This window comes from Hemitrygon akajei, chromosome 19, assembly GCF_048418815.1.
Source record: "Hemitrygon akajei chromosome 19, sHemAka1.3, whole genome shotgun sequence".
NCBI lineage: Eukaryota > Metazoa > Chordata > Chondrichthyes > Myliobatiformes > Dasyatidae > Hemitrygon > Hemitrygon akajei.
This window is the reverse complement of record NC_133142.1, coordinates 71,692,707-71,715,520: the sequence shown is the minus strand read 5'-3', so window position 1 is coordinate 71,715,520 and position 22,814 is coordinate 71,692,707. Positions and strand designations below refer to the sequence as shown.

The 22,814-nt window shown below is 40.3% G+C and overlaps 2 protein-coding genes across 9 annotated transcripts in view; both read right to left on the bottom strand.

The window, feature by feature from the left end:
• The window catches only part of LOC140742059 (SRSF protein kinase 3), a 191,376-nt gene extending 183,483 nt beyond the window's left edge, over positions 1-7,893 (bottom strand). For all 4 annotated transcript variants that reach the window (XM_073072832.1, XM_073072833.1, XM_073072826.1 and 1 more), the window contains exons 1-4: positions 7,783-7,893; positions 5,975-6,114; positions 3,971-4,161; positions 1,909-2,102 (exon numbers count right to left, since the gene is read on the bottom strand). The gene's annotated coding sequence lies outside the window, so the exon portion shown is untranslated. The remainder of the gene's footprint in view (positions 1-1,908; positions 2,103-3,970; positions 4,162-5,974; positions 6,115-7,782) is intronic.
• Positions 7,894-15,671: 7,778 nt separating this feature from the next.
• plxnb1b (plexin b1b) overlaps positions 15,672-22,814 on the bottom strand; it is a 379,931-nt gene continuing 372,788 nt past the window's right edge. For all 5 annotated transcript variants that reach the window (XM_073072811.1, XM_073072812.1, XM_073072816.1 and 2 more), the window contains one exon: positions 15,672-22,178. In XM_073072811.1, the coding sequence (XP_072928912.1) occupies positions 22,074-22,178 (105 nt within the window). In that variant the 3' untranslated portion in view covers positions 15,672-22,073. The remainder of the gene's footprint in view (positions 22,179-22,814) is intronic.

Here is a 22,814-nt window from a genome sequence, read left to right as displayed (position 1 = left end):
ACCGGTCTATAATTTCCTGGGCTATCTCTACTCTCTTTCTTGAATAAAGGAACAACATCCGCAACCCTCCAGTCCACTGGAACCTCTCCCATCCCCATTGATGATGCAAAGATCATCACCAGAGGCTCAGCAATCTCCTCCCTCGCCTCCCACAGTAGCCTGGGGTACATCTCATCTGGTCCTGGCGACGTATCCAACTTGATGCTCTCCAAAAGCTCCAGCACATCCTCTTTCTTAATATCTACATGCTCAAGCTTTTCAGTTTGCTGCAAGTCATCACTACAATTGCCAAGATCCTTTTCCATAGTGAATACTGATGTAAAGTATTCATTAAGTACCCCTGCTATTTCCTCCGGTTCCATACACACTTTCCCATTGTCACACTTGATAGGTCCTATTCTTTCACGTCTTATCCTCTTGCTCTTTACATACTTGTAGAATGCCTTGACGTTTTCTTTAATTCTGCCTACCAAGGCCTTTTCATGGCCTCTTCTGGCTCTCCTAATTTCCTTCTTAAGCTCCTTCCTGTTAGCTTTATAATCTTCTAGATCTCTAACACTACCTAGCTTTCTGAACCTTTTGTAAGCTTTTCTTTTCTTCTTGACTAGATTTATTTCAGCCTTTGTACATCATGGTTCCTCTACTTCCCTGTCTCATTGGAACGCACTCCACACAAATATCTCCTGAACATTTGCTACATTTCTTCTGTACCTTTCCCTGAGAACATCTGTTCCCAATTTAAGCTTCCAAGTTCCTGCCTGATAGCCTGATAATTCCCCTTACTCCAATTAAACGCTTTTCTAACTTGTCTGTTCTTATCTCAACTTATGGACACTCATTTCGCATAATATTCAAAAATCCAATGTACATACAGTACATGTGTTCAATCATACAATCAGTAGAACTATTTTAATCTCTCTCTCTGCATTTAGTAAATGTTTGTTGTTAGGTCTTACACCAATATTACATTGTGATGGAGGTACGATTACCATATCAAATAATTTTTGTACATTTTTTACTTGGAGAAATAATCGATTAAAGGATGTCAGTAAAAATGGTCTTCATTACTCGGGGGTGACCTGCACTGGCTGCCCTTCATCCTCTCTGGCTGATGTCTCCTGGTCAGAACTACATTTACCTGTTGAATTCTGTTGGACATAGAACATAGGCCAGTACAGCTCAGGAACAGGCCCTCTGGCCCATGATGTCTCTGCCAAACAAGATGCTAAATTAAAGTATCTCAATTCAATCTGTACATAATTCATATCCTTTCAATTCCTTGAATATTAATATGCCTATCTAAAAGCCTTCTGAAGAAAATACAAACAGTGTATTCCCAGCTCAGTGTTACCATTCTCAGGTGTGTTCTGATATTTTGATATTCCCTCATGGGCATCAGCCCACCCAACATCAAGGACATATATACAGAAAAGGCCAGTGACATCATGAAGGATCCCACCCACCTTGCTCATGGACTGTTTGTCCCACTCTCGTCAGTGAAGGAGGCTAGAAAGCATCCACACCAGGATCACCAGACTCTAAAACAGTTACTTTCCCCAAGCAGCAAGGCTGATCAACACCTCCACCCACTAATCCAGCACTACTTTATTATTTCCTGTCAGTCAGCTTGTGTACAGCCTAGTGTCACTTTGTGAACATACAATCAATGTCTATAAGCTATCTTATGTATTTATATTTATTGTGTTTTTTAATTATGGTGTTCTTTATTTTTTGTAGGTTTTTTTTGTGCTGCATTGGATCTAGAGTAACAAGTTTTTTGTTCTTTACAGTTGTGTACAGGCAATGACATTAAACAAGCTTAAATTTTGCTATTGGGCACTGGTGACTGTCCAATGGTGCTACGGAATGAGTAAGATATCATGATCAATGCCATGTCACAGCACAAACCTGTATCAGCAGCAGAGCACAGTCAGGAAAGAGCCCGATTACTGCATGGAGAGGTGTTGCCCCATGTTTACACTGACTGTTGGCATCTGCACCATATTCTAGTAGTAACTCGATGCAAGCTCGCTGCCCTTTATAGGCAGCCCAGTAGAGGGGGCTCTTGCCATAGTAATCCTTCTTATTGATCTGCTCCTCACCTGAAAGAGCACAAGATCGAAGAGTGACATCAAAGTATGGTACTTAGCACATCAGAAGTATTTTATCATGCCTCAAAGCTTTTCCATGTAATTATATACATTTTGTTATCTTGCTAATGTACAAATAAGGACAATTATTTTAATGCTTTTAAATACTGAAAGTGTAACACAAACTTCACTAACTGCACCAAAACCAGGGTTATATTCCAAGGGTGAAAGAACCGGTTTCTGCTGTGCTGTACACGCAGTGGCCACTTCATTTGGCATTTCCAGTGGTCTCCTGCTGCTGTAGCCCATCCACTTTCCCAGCTTCCTATTTAGGATGTATGCACCTTAATGCTCAGTATAATTCTAATATTAATAAGAAGAGGGACGCCTCACGTCTTAATAAGCTGGTAAGGAAGGCGGGCTCTGTCGTGGGCAAAGTACTGGAGAGTTTAACATCGGTAGCTGAGCGAAGGGCGCTGAGTAGGCTACGGTCAATTATGGATAACTCTGAACATCCTCTACATAGCACCATCCAGAGACAGAGAAGCAGTTTCAGCGACAGGTTACTATCGATGCAATGCTCCTCAGACAGGATGAAGAGGTCAATACTCCCCAATGCCATTAGGCTTTACAATTCTACCGCCAGGACTTAAGAACTTTTTAAAAGCTATTATTAATGCTTTTTGAGATAGTGATTTAGATGTATATCATATTTTTTACTGAGTTAAGTATTGTATGTAATTAGTTTTGCTACAACAAGTGTATGGGACATTGGAAAAAAAAGTTGAATTTCCCCATGGGGATGAATAAAGTATCTATCTATCTATCTATCTATCTAGGTTGCTCTGTCTACACTACGTGGTTACGTACACATCTGTAATCTCCAGATTTGACTTCTCCAGCACGATCTTTCAAGCTTGCCTGATGTTCTATTTCCAGGGCATTACAATCTCAGGGCAGCCATTTTTTCTTTGTTTCCAAGTTCTATTGACCACTTGCTAGTTAGCGATTACACTCCTCATTGACTAATTCCTCAAGAATTATGCAGTAGTCTACTTCTACAATCTTTTAGATTTTTTTAGAGATCCAGCATGGTAACAGGCCCTTCTAGCCCACCCTCCCAGTTACACCCACGTGACCAATAATTCTTGGAGTGTGGGAGGAAACTGAAGCACCTGGAGGAAACCCACACAATCACGGGACAGTGCACAAATTCCCTACAGACCTGGGCAGAATTGAAGAGCAAACACCAGGAAATCTGCAGATGCTGGAAATTCAAACAACAACACACACAAAATGCTGGTGAAACACAGCAGGCCAGGCAGCATCTATAGGGAGAAGCACTGTTGAAATTTCGGGCCGAGACCCTTCGTCACAGTGCTTCTCCCTATAGATGCTGCCTGGCCTGCTGTGTTCCACCAGCATTTTGTGTGTGTTGTTGGGCAGAATTGAATCTGGGTTGCAGTGTTGTTAATAGTGTTACTCTAACTGCTATGTCATTGTGCCACCTTTAATCTTCTCCAGTCCAAGTGCACTTAATGCCTCCTGCACATCTTTATTCCTTGTCCACCCTCGCTACCCTCAATGGCAAGCATATTCATTGCATTCTTGGAAACACTTTCCCTTTACTCTTGTACCTTCCCTTCACCTTCAAAAGCCTCATCAATTTGACCGTGTTTTTAGTTATTCCTCTTAACTCCTCTCCTATTGATTGATTTCTTTATTTTCTTTATACAGCAGCCTGGTTTGCGTTATGCATTACAATGCAATGCAAATACATGATACTGTCGACTCCAAAGGTCAGGGGACAGTATTTCACCACTGGTGCTATGGTCATCTCTGGCTGATCTCATAAGACTGAACAAGCTGGCCTGTTGTACCTGCAACGCGGAGCAAGGCTTCAAGCTTGGCAAGGTTCCCTCGGCTTGCCTCACAGTGTAGATCAGTCCATTTATAGTTGTAATTGGGTGCTGTGCGATACTGTCTTTCCTCCTCTGCACCTGTCTGAAATCTGGTGCTTTTCAGTTCTGTCCCAGACATGGAACTAATACGAAATCCCATTGTAGTACTTCTGCAAGGGGATAAAAAGGCACTGGGCATTGTAGAATGTGAACAATAATAACACACTCCTGTCAAAAACAAACCCACCATTTCCACAACATTAAAACAAGAGCACACTCACTGCTTGGGGAAAGTAACAGTTTTTGTGTCTGGTGGTCCTGGTATGGATGCCGTCTAGCCTCTTCCCTGATGGGAGTGGGACAAGCAGTCCATGAGCAGGGTGGGTGGGATCCTTCACGATGTTACTGGTCCTTTTCTGGCACCTTTCTCTATATACTGTATGTCCTTGATGGACGGGTAGGCTATTTATTCACTTCTCGGCTGAAGAAAATAGCTCTTTTCTATGTGCCCTGTCTCATTTTCACTATTTAAAATGCCATAATTACATATCAGAATCAGGTTTATTATCATCAGCATGTGTCATGAAATTTGTTAACTTAATGGCAGCGGTTCAATGCAATAATACTGTATAGAAAGAAAAATAAATAACTAAATGACAGTAAGTTTATATATGCATATTCACTAGATTAAAAATAGAGCAAAAACAGAAATAATATATATTTTTAAAAAGTGAGGTAGTGTTCATGGACTTAATGTCCATTTAGGAATTGGATGGCAGAGGGGAAGAAGCTGTTCCTGAATCTCTGAGTGTGTGCCTTCAGGTTTCTGTACTTCCTTCCTGACGGTAACAATGTGAAGAGGGCAGGCCCTGGGTGCTGGAAGAAAGGACGTTGCCTTTCTGAGGCTCCATGCCTTGAAGATATCTTGGGTACAATGGCGGCTAGTACCCAATGTTGAGTTGACTAATTTGACAACATTCTGTAGCTTCTTTTAATCCTGTGCAGTAGCCCCTCCCCTCCCCCTAAACAGACAGTAACGCAGCTTTCCATGGCACATTTATAGAAGTTCACTCATACCCAGGAACTTGAAATTACTTTGCAGTCTTAGTCGTTTCAAAGAAAACCAACAAGGCAAGACAGTCTCTCATTTATAACTCTCCAGTACGGGCAACATCCTTGTACTTTTCTGCATCCTCTCTAATGCTGTCACATTCTTCCTGCAGTGAAGTTTTAGACAGTCTACACAGCCGACTCTAGCTGCACAACCAAGGCACCACCAAACCAGCACCAAATCGCACGTCACACAAATCACACATAGATTGTCACTTGATCTATCAACACCTGTGCTGGAGTTCTGGATCTGGATTGAATTTATTTTTATCGTCTTCCTCCCTTTATCTCTTCAAGCTTCTCTAAATATTTATCCATTGCCTTTCAAAAAACTTAGATGCCTTCAGCTTCTGTATTTTACCCAGAATAACAACCTATGTTAAATTTCTAAATAGTATTGGGAGCAATAGCTTGCTTCAGTTTCACTGAATTTAAAGTGCCCCATACAACTCAAGCTCACCTACCATATTCACTTTCCATCTAACACTGCATTGGCATATTTCATTATGCAGCTTCAAAGAAAATTATGACGCAGCACAGCCCAATATGTAAAGGTTCTGAGTAAATTTGCCTTCTTCCTGGCTTCCTTTTTCAATTTATGGTGAACATATCAGAAAGTCTGAAGGCATATTCCTCCATTTTAAAACTGATGAGCTTGAACATTGATATAGGACTGTCAAATCAAATCCTCTTGAACTGACCTCTATTGTGTAAAGGTTCTTGTGGAGAACACAACCAAGTTTGACATCATTTTTATGAGCTTCTATTAGAATTATTGGTCCTGCATGAAGGTTCTAAAGCACCATATTCTTACCAAAAATTGGAAGTGGGAATATTAATCAAAGGTTTACTATGATGAATGAAAAGGCATACCTATCAGCAGTAATGCATATCCTTCTTCAGTGTTTTCACAATAATGTAATTGGTTCATGGAGGAACGATCACAATTTTGCCCTCCATTGGGTAAGTTGTTCCTGGGCAATTGAAGACCAGACTGCAATATGATTCATATACTGCAATGCAAGAAATGCATTTAAAAGGCTTAAAGTGCAAGTTCTTACATTCATAGCTAGTTACTAAATTCCTGTGACTGTCAAAGGATATACAGTTGAAAAACAAAGTCCTTAGATATTGAAGATTTTAATATTGAAACATTTTCATTTTACAAGATAAATCCTATCATTACTAAAAAGAAAAAAATCCTCCTTTTTTTTCTTTTGCCAATATCTTCAGAAGACATCACAATAATTTTGAATCTACTACCTTTACTCAAGCGGCCATACTGCACATGCGCTGCAAGCGACATGGTATATTCGACTTTTGGAGTCTTACTGTCACCCTGACCCAGCCCCTTAATGATTTGTCCAATTGTGCCCTGTGATGACTGGTAGAGGCAGAAAGAATCATTTCTCCCTTTGAAATAGAGAGGAGGCTAAAGCTGATCGATGAGATCCCACACAAAGGGTTGAGAGCACAAACACCAGGTTCAAGGACAATGTTTAGTTTGCTGTTATCAGACTTTTGAAATGAGCCTGGCTGTGAAAAGAGGAGGGATGGGCATGTCAAAACGCAGTGCTACAGAAACACCAACAGAAGCTTGAAAGACCTTATTCCTAGGGTAGGAAGGATATACCATGTAGATGGGCTACACCTGGAGAAATGTGAAAGAACGGCCCAGGACAGAGCACTCTGGCAAGCTACTATTGGTGGCATCTGCATTCAGTAAGACTTTTGAACTGATCTCTTATATACCAAAGATGAATTTCTCAATTTACCTCATTGTGGCCCTAACATTTTATTTGCTTACCTGTATTACAGTTTCTATAAAGCTACAGCATTATATTCTGCATTTGTTTTTTGTGTTACCTCAGTGAACTTATGTGTGCAATGACTGTCTGGTTGACATGCATACAAAAGCTTTTGTAACTGTTCCTCAGTGCTTATGATAATACTTACCTCCTACCCTGGATGACATTGACCATAACTGCCTAGGAATGAAGCAGAGGGCCAACTGAGCCTGCATGGCCCTATCATTGCCAAGCAAGCCAGGTCTGTAGTTGCAGAATAACATTAAGCATTTTCCCTTATAAAAGTGCTTAATTTTTGAGTTTTCACATAATCTGTAAGAGCACTAGCGACTGGGTTTCTATGTTCGAGGATCTTCCAAGAGGTACGTCTACATTTAAGGGTTAGTTTTTGACAGTGCTCTCTCACTCCAGGTAGGGGGAGGCCAAACGTGTCACATTTCTGGTGACATTTTGAAATCCAACACCCTTCGTAGCCCCCATTGCCTCTACAGATGCTGCCTGACCCACTGAGTTTCCCCTGCAGTCTGTTTACTTCCCCTAATCCTGTAGCTCTTTAGACATGAATTACGACCGCTAGATCCTCCCGAAATATAAACTAATTGAATAGACACCGATAAAATGGGGGGGGGGGGGGGGTGCATGCGGGACGAGGAGATGTCAATGCCAACAGCACTACTGAGTTTTGCAGGGCGCAAACGCCAGGAATTGCCGCATTAACGCCGTGAGCTCAGCTCGCACACCAGCCCTCGCTTCCCCATCGACGTGTGCGAGGCAGGCGAACATACCGCCGCCTATCAAAGTCAGAATATATTGTCGGAACCAGGCCCCATCTGCAAACCTCATGCCCTCACTCCTGCCTGTTACCGGACTCACGTCGCTCGGCCACGCCGCTCTCCGCGGTGCTGAATGCCGTCCTGCTCTTCACTCTGACTTCCTGCGAGGGCGAGTGCGCGTACCCCAAACCACACGCAGAGTGCGTGCGCGTACCCCAAACCACACGCAGACTGCGTGCGCGTACCCCAAACTGCACGCAGAGTGCGTGCGCGTACCCATCTCTCTCTCTCTCTCTCTCTCTCACACACACACACACACACACACACACACACACACACACACACACACACACACACACACACACACACACACACACACACACACACACACACACACACACACACACACACACACACATGCCCCTGACTATCCTAAAGACTGCCCTTCGAGTAAGAGTTCTTATTTGGGTTGTTTGAAAATGTTCCGTACTTGGAAGAGTGGAGCAGAGGTACTGGCCCCTTTGATCACAGTATGTTCTATCATAGAGTAATACAGAATGGAATCAGGCCCTTCATCCCAACTCATCCATGCTACCCTTGCCCACCTGAGCTCATCACATCTGGCTCATGCTGTACTTGCCTTAACCAATAGGGGGCAGCATGGTAGAGTAGTGGTTAGCACAATGCCTTGCAGTACCAGCGACAGGGGTTCAATTCCCGCTACTGCTTGTAAGGACTTTTTACATTCTCCCCGTGACTCTGTGGGTTTCCTCCGGGTTCTCCAGTAAAGACGTATCGTTTGGCATGTTAATAGGTTATTGTAAATTGTCGCATGATTAGACTAGGACTAAATGGGGGGGATTGCTGGTCAGCGTGGCTTGAAGGGCCGGAACAGCCTATTCTTCAGGATTATGAATAAATATAAACACAAATACTATCTGGCAGTTAAAAACCTGGCATTTTAAACTGCAGGTTACTCAACCAGAAAAAGTTTTCCCTGCATTCAAGTTAGACCAGCCTTTTAGAAAGTCTTGTTTTGACAAGATCTCCTTTTATTCTTCTAAATTCCAGGGAACAGAATTCCAATTTATTCACTGCTTGCTATGACAAACCCACCTTTGCTGAGAACAGTGAATCTCTACTCTATACCCATGCTGGTCAGTACATTTCTCAGGTGAGGAGACCAAAAAGTCTGTCTCAAATGTAGAAAGACTTCCTCCTGTATTCATTTCCTTTCTTAATAAAGGCTAACAAACCATCTAAAGACTAAAGATTACTTGTCACATGTACATCAAAACATATAGTGAAGTGCCTCATAAACACAAAAGATTCTGCGGATGCTGGAAATCTGGAGTAAAACACACAAGATGGTCAATTTCAGGCAACGTATATGGAGAGGAGTAAAGAATTGATGTTTAGGGCCAAGACCCTTCATCAGGACTGGAAAGGAAGGGGGGGAGAACAAAATGGAAGGTGATTGGTGAATTCAGGCAGGGGAAGAGAAAACGAAGTGAGAAACTGGGAGTTATGAAGTGGAAAAGGTAGAGGGTTGAAGAAGAAGAAGAAGAAGAAGAAGAAGAAGAAGAAGAAAGGTAGAGTGTTGAAGAAGAAGGAGAAATCCAATAGCAGACGAGAGTGGACCATGGGAGGAATTAGTTGTTTGCTTCAATAACCAACATTGTCCAAGTATGTGGTGGGGGCAACCTACAAGTGTCGCCATCCTTCGAGGATCAACATAGCCTGCACACAACTTACTTACCTTTACCAACCAACACGTGAAGGAAGCTGGAGCATCTGCTGAAAACTCCGGGGATCATGGGAAAAACATTCAAACTTCTTCCAGACAGCAGCAGGTAATGAACCCCAATTGCTGACTCTGTAAAGTGTTATGCATGTGCTCCGCTACTGTACCACCCACATACGGTAACTCACCAAATATCATGTTTCCTTATAAATCACCTGTTGCTCCTGTATGTTGTCCTTCCCTGACTTGTGTCCCTTTGAACAGTAATATTTCCCAGTCTCTCACATTTACAACTATTTTGCTTTCCTGTTCTGTCTACCAAAGTGGTTTATATATTTAATATTTCAGTAATATTTGACTAATATTCTAAATGTGATTGTGCATTCTCTTGGCTCTCATGTCTTTCTTCTAATTAGCTTAATTTTTTTCGATTGCACAAGATATAACATTGTTAGCCTCTATTTCCACATTCCATTGCATCTACTGGTTTCTCATTATTTATTCTAATAGTTATGTTCTCAAAGAACTCCCAGAGATGAGTCAAACACAATTTACTTTCCATAAATTCTCACTGGTTTGGTTCAACCTGTACCTCTTTTTAAATGTCTCTTTTGGGATTCTGGTGTCTGGGTTGGACAGTGATGGAAATGGCAATATAGTTGAAAGGTAAAATTACCATTTATTAACAATGTGTGCATACCATATTCAAGCTTGGGATTCATCTTCTTGCATCTCAAGGTTGTATATGGTATACATACTTTGATAATAAGTGTATTATTTGAAATTTCAGCATTTCCCCTTGCACTGATATATAGCTGTTTGGCCAATAGTTCCTTGCTTTCTCTCCCCTTCCTTTCTTAAAGAGTGGCACTACATTTGCTACTCTCCAGTATACAGGAACTATTCCTGAACCTGCAAAACTTCAGAAAATGATAATCCACCATCTCTGACACCCGTGTTCAAAACTCTGGAAAGCACGGTAGTGTAGTGGTTAGCAGCTCGAGGAATACTGGAGCACAGCGTTCAATCCCTGTGCTGTCTGCAAGGAGTTTATACCATGGAGATTTCCTTCAGGTGCTCCAGATTCCTCCCACAGTACAAAGCCATACCAGTTAGTAGGTTAATTGGTCCTTGTAAATTGTCCTGTGATTAGGCTGGGGTTAAACTGGGCAATTGTTGGGTGGCATGGCTGGAAGGACCCACTCCGTACTGTATCTCAATAAAATAGATTTAAAAATAGGTGGGTTGCTGGCTGGGTGGGGGGGGGGAGGGGTTGGAAGGGTCAATTCAGCACTGTATCTATAAATAACATTAAGTCATGGGCTCCTATAGATTTACTGAGCTTAAAGTTCATCACCTTTCTTAGTGGAATGTTGATTAATACTTAGTTATTTTAGATCCTCACACTCACTTGCACTCTTGGTTCCTTAATCAGGCAGGTTTTGGATGTCTTCAGTGAAGTCAGAAGTAAAGCAACTTTAATATATACATGATGGCCACTTCATTAGGTATACCTGTACACTTGTTTATTAATGTAAATATCTAATCAGCCAATCACGTGGCAGCATTCAATGCATAAAAGCATGCAGACATGGCCAAGAGGTTCAGTTATTGTTCAGACCAAACATCAGAATGGGGAAGAAGTGACTTTGACTATGAAATGATGGTTGGTGCCAGACCAGATGGTTTGAGTACCTCAGAAACTGCTGATCTCCTGGGACTTTCATGCACAACAGTCTCTAAAGTAACAGAGAATGCTGTGAGAAACATAAACAAAACATCCTGTGAGTAGCAGTTCTGTGGGCAAAAACATTTTTCAATGAAAGGTCAGAGGAGAATGACCAGACTGGTTCAAGTTGATAGGAAGCTGACAGTAACTTAAACAACCACACATTACAACAGTGGTGTGCAGAAGAGCATCTCTGATAGCACTACACATCGAACCTCGAAGTGGATAGGCTACAGCAGCAGAACACCATGCTGGGTTCCACTTCTGGTGCTAATAAAGTGGCCTCTGAGGTTATTTCCATTAGAAACTCTCCATTCTTCGTCCATTTGAAATCTACATCTGCACATGATTTTATTTATTTTACTTACCTGTCAATTCTTGACGTTTTCAGCAAAACTCAGACCAAGATGTCTTTTTCATGGTTCTGTTGTCTAATTTGGTGTGTATGGAAAGATACTAAACAGAAGACATTGCAAATGTCAAAGTTAAATTTGTAAATCTGAAATTCAAAAATAAGAGATAATCAGCTTCCAGCTTTTCAAAACCTATGTTGTGTGGTGAGATCAATTTGGCACCTCTTATTAATCTCAGTTTTAATTCAGTTTTTTTTCTTTATTAGCAAGTCATGTGTATAATAATTGGAAATAACAGACATACATACCTTCAGTTGAGAGTTTTTGGAAGTTGGAGAATAACAATAGCCTTGGTGCAAAAGTCTTAGGCATATATTTAAGACTGTATGTGTCAACATGTAGCAGACCCCATGTTTGTGAATCTGGTAGGAGTAATGGATGTTTGGAATGGCGAGGGTGGAGTGCCACGGGAGGGGTGTGGGGCAGGTGTCAGGGAAGGAGTGTCAGAAGCAGGGGGTGGTTCAGGTGCAGACACGCCCAGCCCTAAGACACCTGGCTAGGTCTTTGGATTCCAAGCAATTGTTTTATTGATCATTCCAGAATTTCTCTCTGGTGCTTCCTGCTTCCACTCCTCTCCCTTCCCCTTTTCCTAACCATGATTTCCCTCTCCCTGCCCCCTTCCCACTCTCAGTCCACAATAGAGAATCATATCAGAATCAGGTTTATCATCACTTACATATGTCAAGATTTTTTTTGCAGCGGCAGTACAACGCAATACATAAAATTATTACAGTACTGTTCAAAGGACTTAGGCACCCTTGCGGTTCTTTATATTTTTACATACACACTACATAAATGTATAGCCTTCAGTTGACTTTATTGCAGGGGATGTGGCATGCAAATTATGAATTGACCTCCAATCAAGTTATATTTGTCCCAGCTAAACGTGATCCCACAATGCAGGTCTTCATGTTTCTATCACATACAAGCTCCATCTGGCTTGTTGGTTGTTATATTTCACTGTTAAGAATGTTATTCTCACAGGAGTTCTCTTCCGTATAAGTTCTTAGTTGGATATCTGTGTGTGTGTCTATCTCTCGACATGTATGTGTGCCTATATACAGTATATGAAGGATATCCATAAGATTGAGAGCGCAGAGAAAATTTTTGAGTATGTTACAGGACTTGAGAATCCGAGTTTATAGGGAAAGGTTGTATAGTTTGGACTTTATTCCCTGGAGCATAGGAGAATGAGGGGAGATTTGCAGAGGTATATATATTTTTGAGGTGTATGGATAGGGTAAATGCAAGCAGGTTTTATTCGCTGAGGTTGGCAAAATGAGAACTAGAGGCCATAGGTTAAGGGTGAAGGGTGAAATATTTAAGAGGAGCTTCTTGTCTAAGAGTGTGGAAAAAGCTGCCTCTAAGTGGTGGATGCGGGTTTGATTTCAGCATTTAAGAGAAATTTGGTTAGCTACATGGATGAGAGGGTTTTAGTCTGGATGTAGGTCGATGTTCTAGGCAGATTAGTAGTTTGGCATGGACTAGATGGGCCAATGAGCCTGTTTCTCTGCTTGTGTTTTATGACTCCATGAACATCCAGTTCCTTAAAACAATCCTACTTTTTGGTGACAGTTTGAAGGTCAAATTACTGTGGGGAAGGTCCTAATGTAAACTCACGGAAACAGTTCCAGCCTCAACTGTTCTTTTCCATTTCCAAATGTTAAAAATTCTCATCTCAGGCTGCACAATGATGCAGCAGATAGTAACACCAGCATTCTGATCTTCCATGCTACCACTGAGATTTCTGAGACAGTGTGGGTTTCCCTCTCAATGATGTGCTGGAAGGTTAATGGACAGTACTGTAATTGCCCCTTGTGTGTAAAGCATTGCACTAACCACACTACCATGCCTTCCACATACAGTAAGTCACCGAATATCACCTGTTTCTCTCATAAATCACCTGCTGCTCCTGTATGTTGTCCTTCTGTGACTTGTGTCCAAGCACAACCAAGTCTCCTTGAACCGTAATACTTCCCAGTGTCTCACATTTACAACTTCTCTGCTTTCCTGTTCTGTCTACCACAGTGGTTAAGCTCCTCTTTCCACATTATACCCATTTGTAGATCTCAGGCACATACTCAGTTTGCCCCCACCACACAGACATCCCTCTCATCCTCCTCCCCACTTTCAATCCCACCTAACCTGCTATCAGCAGTTAAGTTGGAAAGATGATGTTTATCCTCTCAGCTCAATCCAGAATAAAATGGTGGAGCCCAATATCACTGACTTCTAACCTGAGAATTATCTATTTCCACTCTACTTCCTGCCAGATAACCAATTCTCAGTGTGGACTGGTGGGGGTTGGCAGGCGGGAGAATCAGGTCAGTATTTATAAGTAAGGTAAAGGGTGGGTGGGGGGGCAATGGAACTGATGAGAATGTGCTGTAAGCTAGCATTGACTCAATGGGCCAAACAGCCACTCCCCAGGTCTTATTTGAGAACTGATGTGAAATTTTATGCCAACAAATTTGTACGTAAAATGTGTGTGTGAAAGCTTCTCTATAAGAATGTTGTTATCTGTGGGGGAAATATAATGAGAGAATTGAGAAAAATAAGACTTGTACTTTTTTTGGAAAATTTTATTGTAATTTGTACTCTTTAATAAAGATTACAATAAGGAGCTGGTCAATGTGGTTATTTACAGATATTACATTGCTGAGGATCTTTCTAAAAATTAACAAATCTGTGCTCATTGCAGAGCCAGCTCTACACATTATCTTACACTAGACAGTAAAACATTGTAATCTCCTTCAGTATATAAATACATTGCTGTAACTATTTACAACTGCAAGTCATTGCGATTCAGCAACTGATATTTCCAGCAGAGATCAAGTAGTGACAGATATGCCAATATCAAGAAAATATTAGTGCAGATACTGCACTAGTAAGGAAAGACTGTTAGGGATTTTGTTATCAGTGATTGCGGTGGTGGTAGAAGATTGAAAATTGAGACCCTCCAAAATCTTAGTGTAAATGCCAGCTGTTGCATGGTGCTCATTTAACACAGGTACCCCGCCAAGTCTTCTGCAATTACCTGCACACTGCCCACTTTGACTGGATTTCCAGCGTCTGCCAAATCTTGTGACTAAAACTAGGATTGCCTGTTTCCCTCAGTAATGATTGTAGAGGTTACTGACCGCAAAATTTAAAAAACGCTAAATACAAAAAAATTCTTGGGTTGTACCATACAATGATTATTACAGTAACTCTATGTGAAAAGAACTACCACAGCTCCAAAGTGCTGTTGGTAGTCCATTCAAATGAAAGATACTACTCAAATACAAGTTCCTTGGTGACAGTTAGAAGAAATGTTGTGCAGGCATTTCATTAAAGATCTGAATTCATGCATATGTTAAGGGTTTCAAAATGATATTGTGTTTTTCCACTGGCATTAATACAGGATGTACAGATGTCCTTTAGCCAGAGGATGGTGAATCTGCGAAAGTCATTGTCGTAGTTGGCTGTGGAGGCCAAGTCATTGGATATATTTAAAGTGGAGGTTGATAGGTACTTAATTAGTAAGGGCATCAAAGGTTATAGAGAGAAGGCAAGTGAATGGAGTTGAGATAGAAAATAAATCAGCCATGATTGAATGACAGGGTAAAGCCAATGGGCTGAAACGCCCAATGTTGGTCTTGTGTTACCTGAATGGTTTTTCAAATAATTAGTAATAGTTTTATTTATTGTACATAAAATACTAGTGCACATGTGCCTTACAACAAATATGACCTTGGACATTTCATCTGGTAAATAATTGTAGTTCATCTTCTGTGTCCAAGAAAATTTTGTTGTGACTAGATCAAATAATGGACTTTAAGAGTTAAAGTCACAGTCCTGAAATGGTCATGTTCATTACAATCCAGGAGATATTTTGGTTGGTAAAGTTAAATGCAATGCCTAGATATTGCAGCCAGAGGCAAAGTCCAATGTCCCCAAGTAATACACTCAGAGGCCACATTATTGCTCATTAATCAGCCAATCGTGTGGCAACAACTCAATGCATGAATCATGCAGACATGGTCAAGAAGCTCAGATGTCATTCAGAATAAACATTAGAATAGGGAATAAATGTGATCTAAGTGACTTTGAACATGGAGTAGTTGTTGGTACCAGATGGGATGGTTTGAATAAATCATAAACGACTGATCTCCTGGAATTTCACACAACAGTCTCTACAGTTTACAATGAAGAGTGTGAAAAACAAAAAAAAAATCCAGTGAATGGCTGTTCAGTGGTTGAAAATACTTTGTTAACGAGAGAGGTCAGAGGAGAATAGCCAGACTGGTTCAAGCTGACAGGAAGGCAACAGTAACTTGAATATAAAGACATTACAAAAGTGGTGTGCAGAAGAGCATCTCCTAATGTGGCAAACCTTGAAGTGGATGGACTGCAGAAGATCACACACATACACAGTGGTCACTTTATTAGATACCCCCTCTAGCTAATAAAGTGGCCACTGTGTGTATATCCACAAAAAACTAACAACCACTCTGGCATGCAGTACCCCTTCCCTCAGTGCCATTGTCCATCAGCCATCAAATTCAGGGACAGCTACCCAAAGTGTGAAAAAACACAATTCTGTATTAGTATTTTGCAGTTTTTAAAGCACATGAAAGTACATGCACACATTTTAAAGAGCAAGGCTTATAATGATAAATATTGATACCTATTATATTTTTGAATAATTATCTGAGGTAATTAAGATTCACACACACATTTTTATAGAGCTAGTGTGTTTACTAAGGAGTAATAATGACTTAACAGGCCATTAGAAATTCACAGATGTAAGCATCAAAGCATATAATTATCAGCACATGTTACAGTGAGAATAATTCAAATACCCTGAAACTGTCAACTCACTGATTTCTGAAATTATATTGGCCTCAGCTGCAAAATAGATGGCACCTCACTATCAAGAGCACTTCCTCTCACGTCCTTGATATTATTAAATATTTGTTTATTATTATTATTTTTCTTCTTTCTTTTTGTATTTGTGCAGTTTGTTGTCATTTGTACACTGGCTGTCCACCCTGTAGGTGTGTTCTTTCATTGATTCTATTATTGTTATTGTATTTATTGAGCATGCCCACAAGAAAATGAATCTCAAGACATATATACACTTTGATAATAAATTTACTTTGACTTTGAACATTTGGATTTCTACATTTAATTGTATGCGTGTATACTAAAAAAGTTGCTGCCAGTGTCATGGAGAGCTGATTCACAGAAATAGACCCTTTTGCTTACTGGATCCACACAACTATCAGCAACACTTGTGCACTAATCTTACATTATCCCTGTCTCGAAAATTTACCTCACATTCTAATACTCAACTAAGTTCTATTAGGGGAAATTCATGCTGGTCAAGTAACTTGCCTCCCTGCACACCTTTGGGATGTGGAAGATAACCAGTGCAGTTGGAGGGAACCCGTGTATTCACAGGGAGAGTGTGTACCCTCCCCACAAACAGCACCACCCCAGGTTATGACTCTTAGTGCTGAGGTAATGGCGTGGCACTGTGCCAGATATACACTTGCAGTTCACACATGGGACCATTAGTACAGAAGCCCTGTGTCACTTATTTGCAAAATCTGTCTCTATTTTCTTTTCCTAATACAAAGAACATGTATACAAGCTGTGCATTTAGCCTTTAAATAGAATCCTCAGGTGCGCATCTCAACGGAGGCACTCCCGAATCAATTTTTGAATGTTTTGGCTCACATTAAACAAAATACATTTCACATTTTTAAAATGTTGCTAACAGTGATACAAAATACCAATACAGAAATGGGATGGACGCAGTTAACTAACTTATTCATTATTGCTTCTAGGGAATCTGATTAATATTTGTGATTGACAAATTGCATTTGCATCCAACATTTCTATCAACTCATACAGGACAAAATAATAATATTTTAAAGCATTGGATGCTTCAAAATGATTCTAATTAGCTAGTTTAAATACAGATCATGTCTTTCCCCATCTGCTCCTATAGCAAGTTTTGGAAGTTTCCTTCTTATTATCACAGATGGCTGTGGAGGCCCAAGCTGTTGGGTATATTTAAAGCGGAGCCTGATAAGTTCTTGATTAAAGGCAGGAAAATAACATTGAAAGGGATAATAAATCAGCCACGATCAAATGGCAGAGCAAGCTTGATGGGCTGAATAGCTAATTCTGCTTCTATGTCTTATGGCTTTATGGTCTAAAATGGATAATTCATTAGCTCACTTGATAATACACTCCAAATGATTTCTTCCCCCCCCCCCCACCATTAGCCCTGTTCTCATCATGCACTCAAGACACTTACTGTAAGATAACTTTAAAATTATACAGAGTGGGCAAACAGGTATTGCTTCAGGGAAAAATATCTGCAGCTATTTGGAAAAGATGTGCTCAACCATTGAGCACATCGATGTGAAATGCTGTCGTAGGGAGGCAGTATCCATCAGAGAGCCGAGCCACCCAGGCCATGCTCTTTTCTCACTGCTGCCCTCACAAGAGCCTCAGGACTTGCACCACCAGGCTCAAGAACAGTTACTATCCCTCAACCATCAAGCTCTTGAACAAAAAGGGATAACTACACTCACTTGCCCCATCATTGAGATGTTCCCACAACCAATGATCTCTTTTAAGGATTCTTTATCTCATATTCTTCTTATTTATTGCTATTTGTTTATATTTGCATTTGCACAGTTTGTTGTCTTCTACACTCTGGTTAATCTTTTATTGATCCTGTTATAGTTACTACTCTATAGATTTGCTGAATTTGCCCACAGGAAAATGAACCTCAGGGTTGTAAATGGTAACATATATGATAAATTTACTTTGAACTTTGAAGTCAGATATTACTTTAACTTTGATATTCTCAGTTCCAAACAATAATTTGGTGTTGTAAATTTAAAAGAACTTAAGACTCTAACATTTAATGTGTTATCCATTGTGCTCCTGTTTCCTAAACTATAACCAACCTTAAAGAGAGAGCTGAAAGCTTAAAGAGAAGCTTAATTAGTTCAAACTTTAACTCTGGGTATGTACTGCTGGAATGCTCAAGGGCACCCCAGAACTAAAATTTCATGAATCAATCTTGGTGAATGAAAAAGACAATCCCAGAAAAGCAGTTGCCATGTTAAGAACCCAAGAAAATCCAGTTTACTTCCGTTGTCTGCCTTGACCATCACCACTTCCAAAACCTGTACCCAAACCACCACTACCACAATACACATGGACACAGTTCTCCTTAGTAATGCAGTAAGGAGGTCTACTCTCCATAATGCACAAGAATGCCACAGCAAATGGCTGGTTATCTGGTGGCAAAAATCTTGGATCTGCTTCAATTAACCCATTTCTAACCATCTGTGCTGGTGCAAGGTTACATTCTGGCCTGTATATCAACTCCCTTTAAATCAGTGTGCTCAGAATAGATCTAGTATATTGAGATATTCTCATCGATCTCTGTCTCTCTCACACACACACACACACATACATATTCTCAACAGAGAACTTTAATTAACTTGCAGAGTAAATTAAGAGATGTTTAAAGTAGTAGTAGGAATGTAAGAATCTGATGGAATTTAAAAACTTAAAGAGTAACAAAGGAAACATGGACATCCTTTTGATGATTTTGCAGGGTATAAAGTTCATTTTCTCTGCTACTAGATTAGGAGGATGTGAAATACGGTTATTTCTCACTCAAGAGGACAAAGATGTTAACACTACTTCACTTGACTGGGAAAACTATTCACTGAGACTTTGCAGGATCTCAGTGCAGGCTCAGTTTACAGTTGTCGCTGACTTGTGATCTTTGTGCTCTTGAAGGCAGGTAAGTGCATGGTCATTGCAACATAATGAAGAATGTTTTAAAATTCAAACAATACACAAATGTACCAGTGTCCACATCTAACTAGGGCATGCCTACTAAATAAATAAATACACACTATTCTTTTTAAATTATAAGCATTGAAAGATTTTTTTTATATAAAAAGATATTTCAGCAGTTCAGTCACAGATACAATCATTATGATCTTGTGCATGGGAAATTCACCCCGAGTATCAGCGATTCTTACCCCTGTTACTTGATCACACAGGGAAAAGAGTGACAGAAAAGGAAGATGGCTCATGTTTCATCTTGTAGCACTGTAAAACTCTTGGCTCAACATGCCAACAAAGAATGTTAGTTTTCCACTACAGATCTTGGAGACAGAAAGCTTTATATAAGTTCATGTTTGAGTGGACCATTGACACTTAAGTATTGTAGCTAGAATTGCCACTTCATTATCAATCAAATGACTCGGCTAATAGAGAACGTAGGTTGCACACAATCTACTCTCCCATAATTAATCTGTGCAATCATCCACTGCCATTCAAACCTCCCATATTTTATCATTTAAAAATATGCCCTTTGTGCAGATAAACAGCATGGCAGCTACAATAAGTTGTGAGGCTGATTTTTTCTTTTGGGTAACATAGGACCAACACCACCAAATACATTGCTAAATAGCTGTGACAAAAATCTGCATGGAATTTTATTGTGGATCATTTTTCTTAAACCAAACACATGTACTTATCATAAATCGAGATGATATAAAAATATCAATACAATTTTAAATTTCAAGATTGGAAATGAAGTCCCATCCTGCACTTAAGAATTTGATGGCATAAATCCGAAATAGAGGAATGATTGGGGTTCCCGCATTTCAAGGGAAAATATATGCTACCCCCATAATATGTTAGTCTTTGTTTCCCTCTCAAGGTTAATACTGCTGTTAGAATACTGGGTGCGAATGGAATACTATTTCTGACAACAATAAATAAAAATGCAATTAAACCTACTTTGAAGAAAAGTAACAAAAACTGACATCCATTATTATGGAAAACGGAACAGTTTTTTAAAACTTTAATCCAGGTCCCATGCTGCACAACCTTACCACCACCCCCACAGAATACTCTCCATTTTCATGAAACACTGGTAACCTGCCTGTGGCACTTCTGGACCAAAAAGGCTTCAGATGTTTAAATTGAAACAATAAAATATAATTACAAGCTGACTGACTTCCAGTGCTAATGTGATTCTGGTGAAATCAGTCACTCGATACAGTGATATTAACGCAAGTCACTTCAACAAATGTATCAGAATCTTGGTACGTGCACAGTGGTTCAGAACAGACTGTAACAAGCTGCAAATCCATAAAATGTAATAGCAGTTCCTTTAGAAATTTCTAGTAAACTGAGATTTGAGATACATTTGAATCAAGATATTGCCCTGTTGAATCCTAGCTATCCGGATGACTGTGGGTACCATTTTATAATAAAATGTTTCTATTGTATTTAGCCCTTTAATATTAAAAGAATACCAAGCCATTAACTGTAATCCAAAAAGAAATAAATGACAAGCTTAACACCATGCAATAATTCCCTGTTATTCATTGCTGTGGCCTCAAACTTGAATCGCGTGGGTTGCAATCAGTCTCAGTTGAGCAGACCTATTCATTTCAAACAGCTGAAGTATCAAAGGGTTTGGATATTCCATCAGTGTCTGAAAGATGGAAGACAACTAGTGAAAAACAATTAAATCATTTTGTAGAACTCAGCAGGGCTGTGGTCTAGAAATGAAATGTCAGATTAACTACGTGCTTCATTCCACTTCATGGAGATGACCATCATTATTAGCTATCAATTAGGTAAGCTGACATATATATAAGAACTATTCCATGAGTTTAAGGAGGAGGGCTGATCAAGTGAGAAAAATCTCTCGGTCTCTCGGATATCGGATGTGAAGTAAAATGTGTTTATGGAGCTTGTTGGGCAAGCTATTTTGTAAACCCTTTTTAAAAATGTTTATAAATCTTGCTGGAAAGATAATGATAATTTCAATTCTTGAAGCTCCTCAAACTAAACAAAGGGGACAGCTCAGGAACTGGTACACTTCACGTCCTGGTCAGAAGTGTGTGCTTGACCAGATTATTGATAGATTATACAGTGGCCACTGTGGTCTACCCTGTATTTATTGAGTTAACTTGGTCCAATAACTTTTCACCTTGTGACATTTTTCAATGACTTTGCCTCAGTATCTGTGCTGTTCCCCAACTCCATCTTGCCGGTGCCAACACATCACTGCAATGCATGTTTTTAGGATTAGTTTAAAAAACCATTTAAAATCTCTTATTGGAAAAAATATTAACATCATTTGTCCATCTCTGCACTTTAGTTTTATGTTTTTGCTTTGTCTGCTAAGTTGCTTAATAATCTAAAATATAAACACTTGCCAAAGACAGTCGTGTGCAGGTCAAAATGGCTTGGGAGTGGGGAAAGGTACTCCTTTTACCGTTCTGTGATACGTAGCTATGTCCCCTACATTCACACCGCTGGAGGTACAGATGAAGCATCATCCATAAGGCACTCCTGTATGCTGCAAGCTCTGTCCACTAAGCACAGTGTCTCTAAGTGCCTTCCCTACATTAATGCCTCAACTGCTCCTTTCCACCATTCCTCAGTAGTCTCTCCTGTCACAAGTCTGTGACCTTGTTTTCCACTGACGCAGCTATTTGCTGTAACCGGTAGCCAAGCTGCATCTTCTGTGCAGTCGGATCCTCTTCTAGTGCTGTAATGATCTACAATAAGCAAGACGTAAAATTACTTATTCAGCCATTAGTCTTTTCAGAAGCTCAGCTCAGTCTGCCCTCCTCTCCCCCCACCCCCCAACCAAGAGATAAGATCTCCACCAGCCTAGAGTGACAGGTGAAATATATTTAGGGGAAACGCGAGAGGGAACTTCTTCAACTCAGAGGGTGGTGAGAGTGTGCAACAAGCGGCCAGCAGAGGTGGGGTTGTGGGGTTCAAAGGTTCAAAGGTCAAGTTTAATGTTAGAGAAATGTATACAACATACATCCTGAAATGCTTTTCCTTCGCAATGTTTAAGAGAAGTCTGGTTACTACATGGATGGAGGGATGATGGAGGGTTATGGAGGGTGTAGGTAGGCACAGACTAGGTGGGACAAGGTGCCTGTTTCTGTGCTGAGGTGCTCTATGACACTCTCACCACACACTGTCCAGTCTGGCTGCTCTGGACTGACAAACAGACAGAGATGAATCTTGTTGAGTTCAACCCCAAAGGGCAGGAAATGCATTAGAAGAAACACAAACGATTTTGCAGATGCTGGAAATCCAGAGCAATACAAGAACACACACACAAAATGCTGGAGGAACTCAGCAGTTCAGGCAACATTTGTGAAAATGAATAAACTATC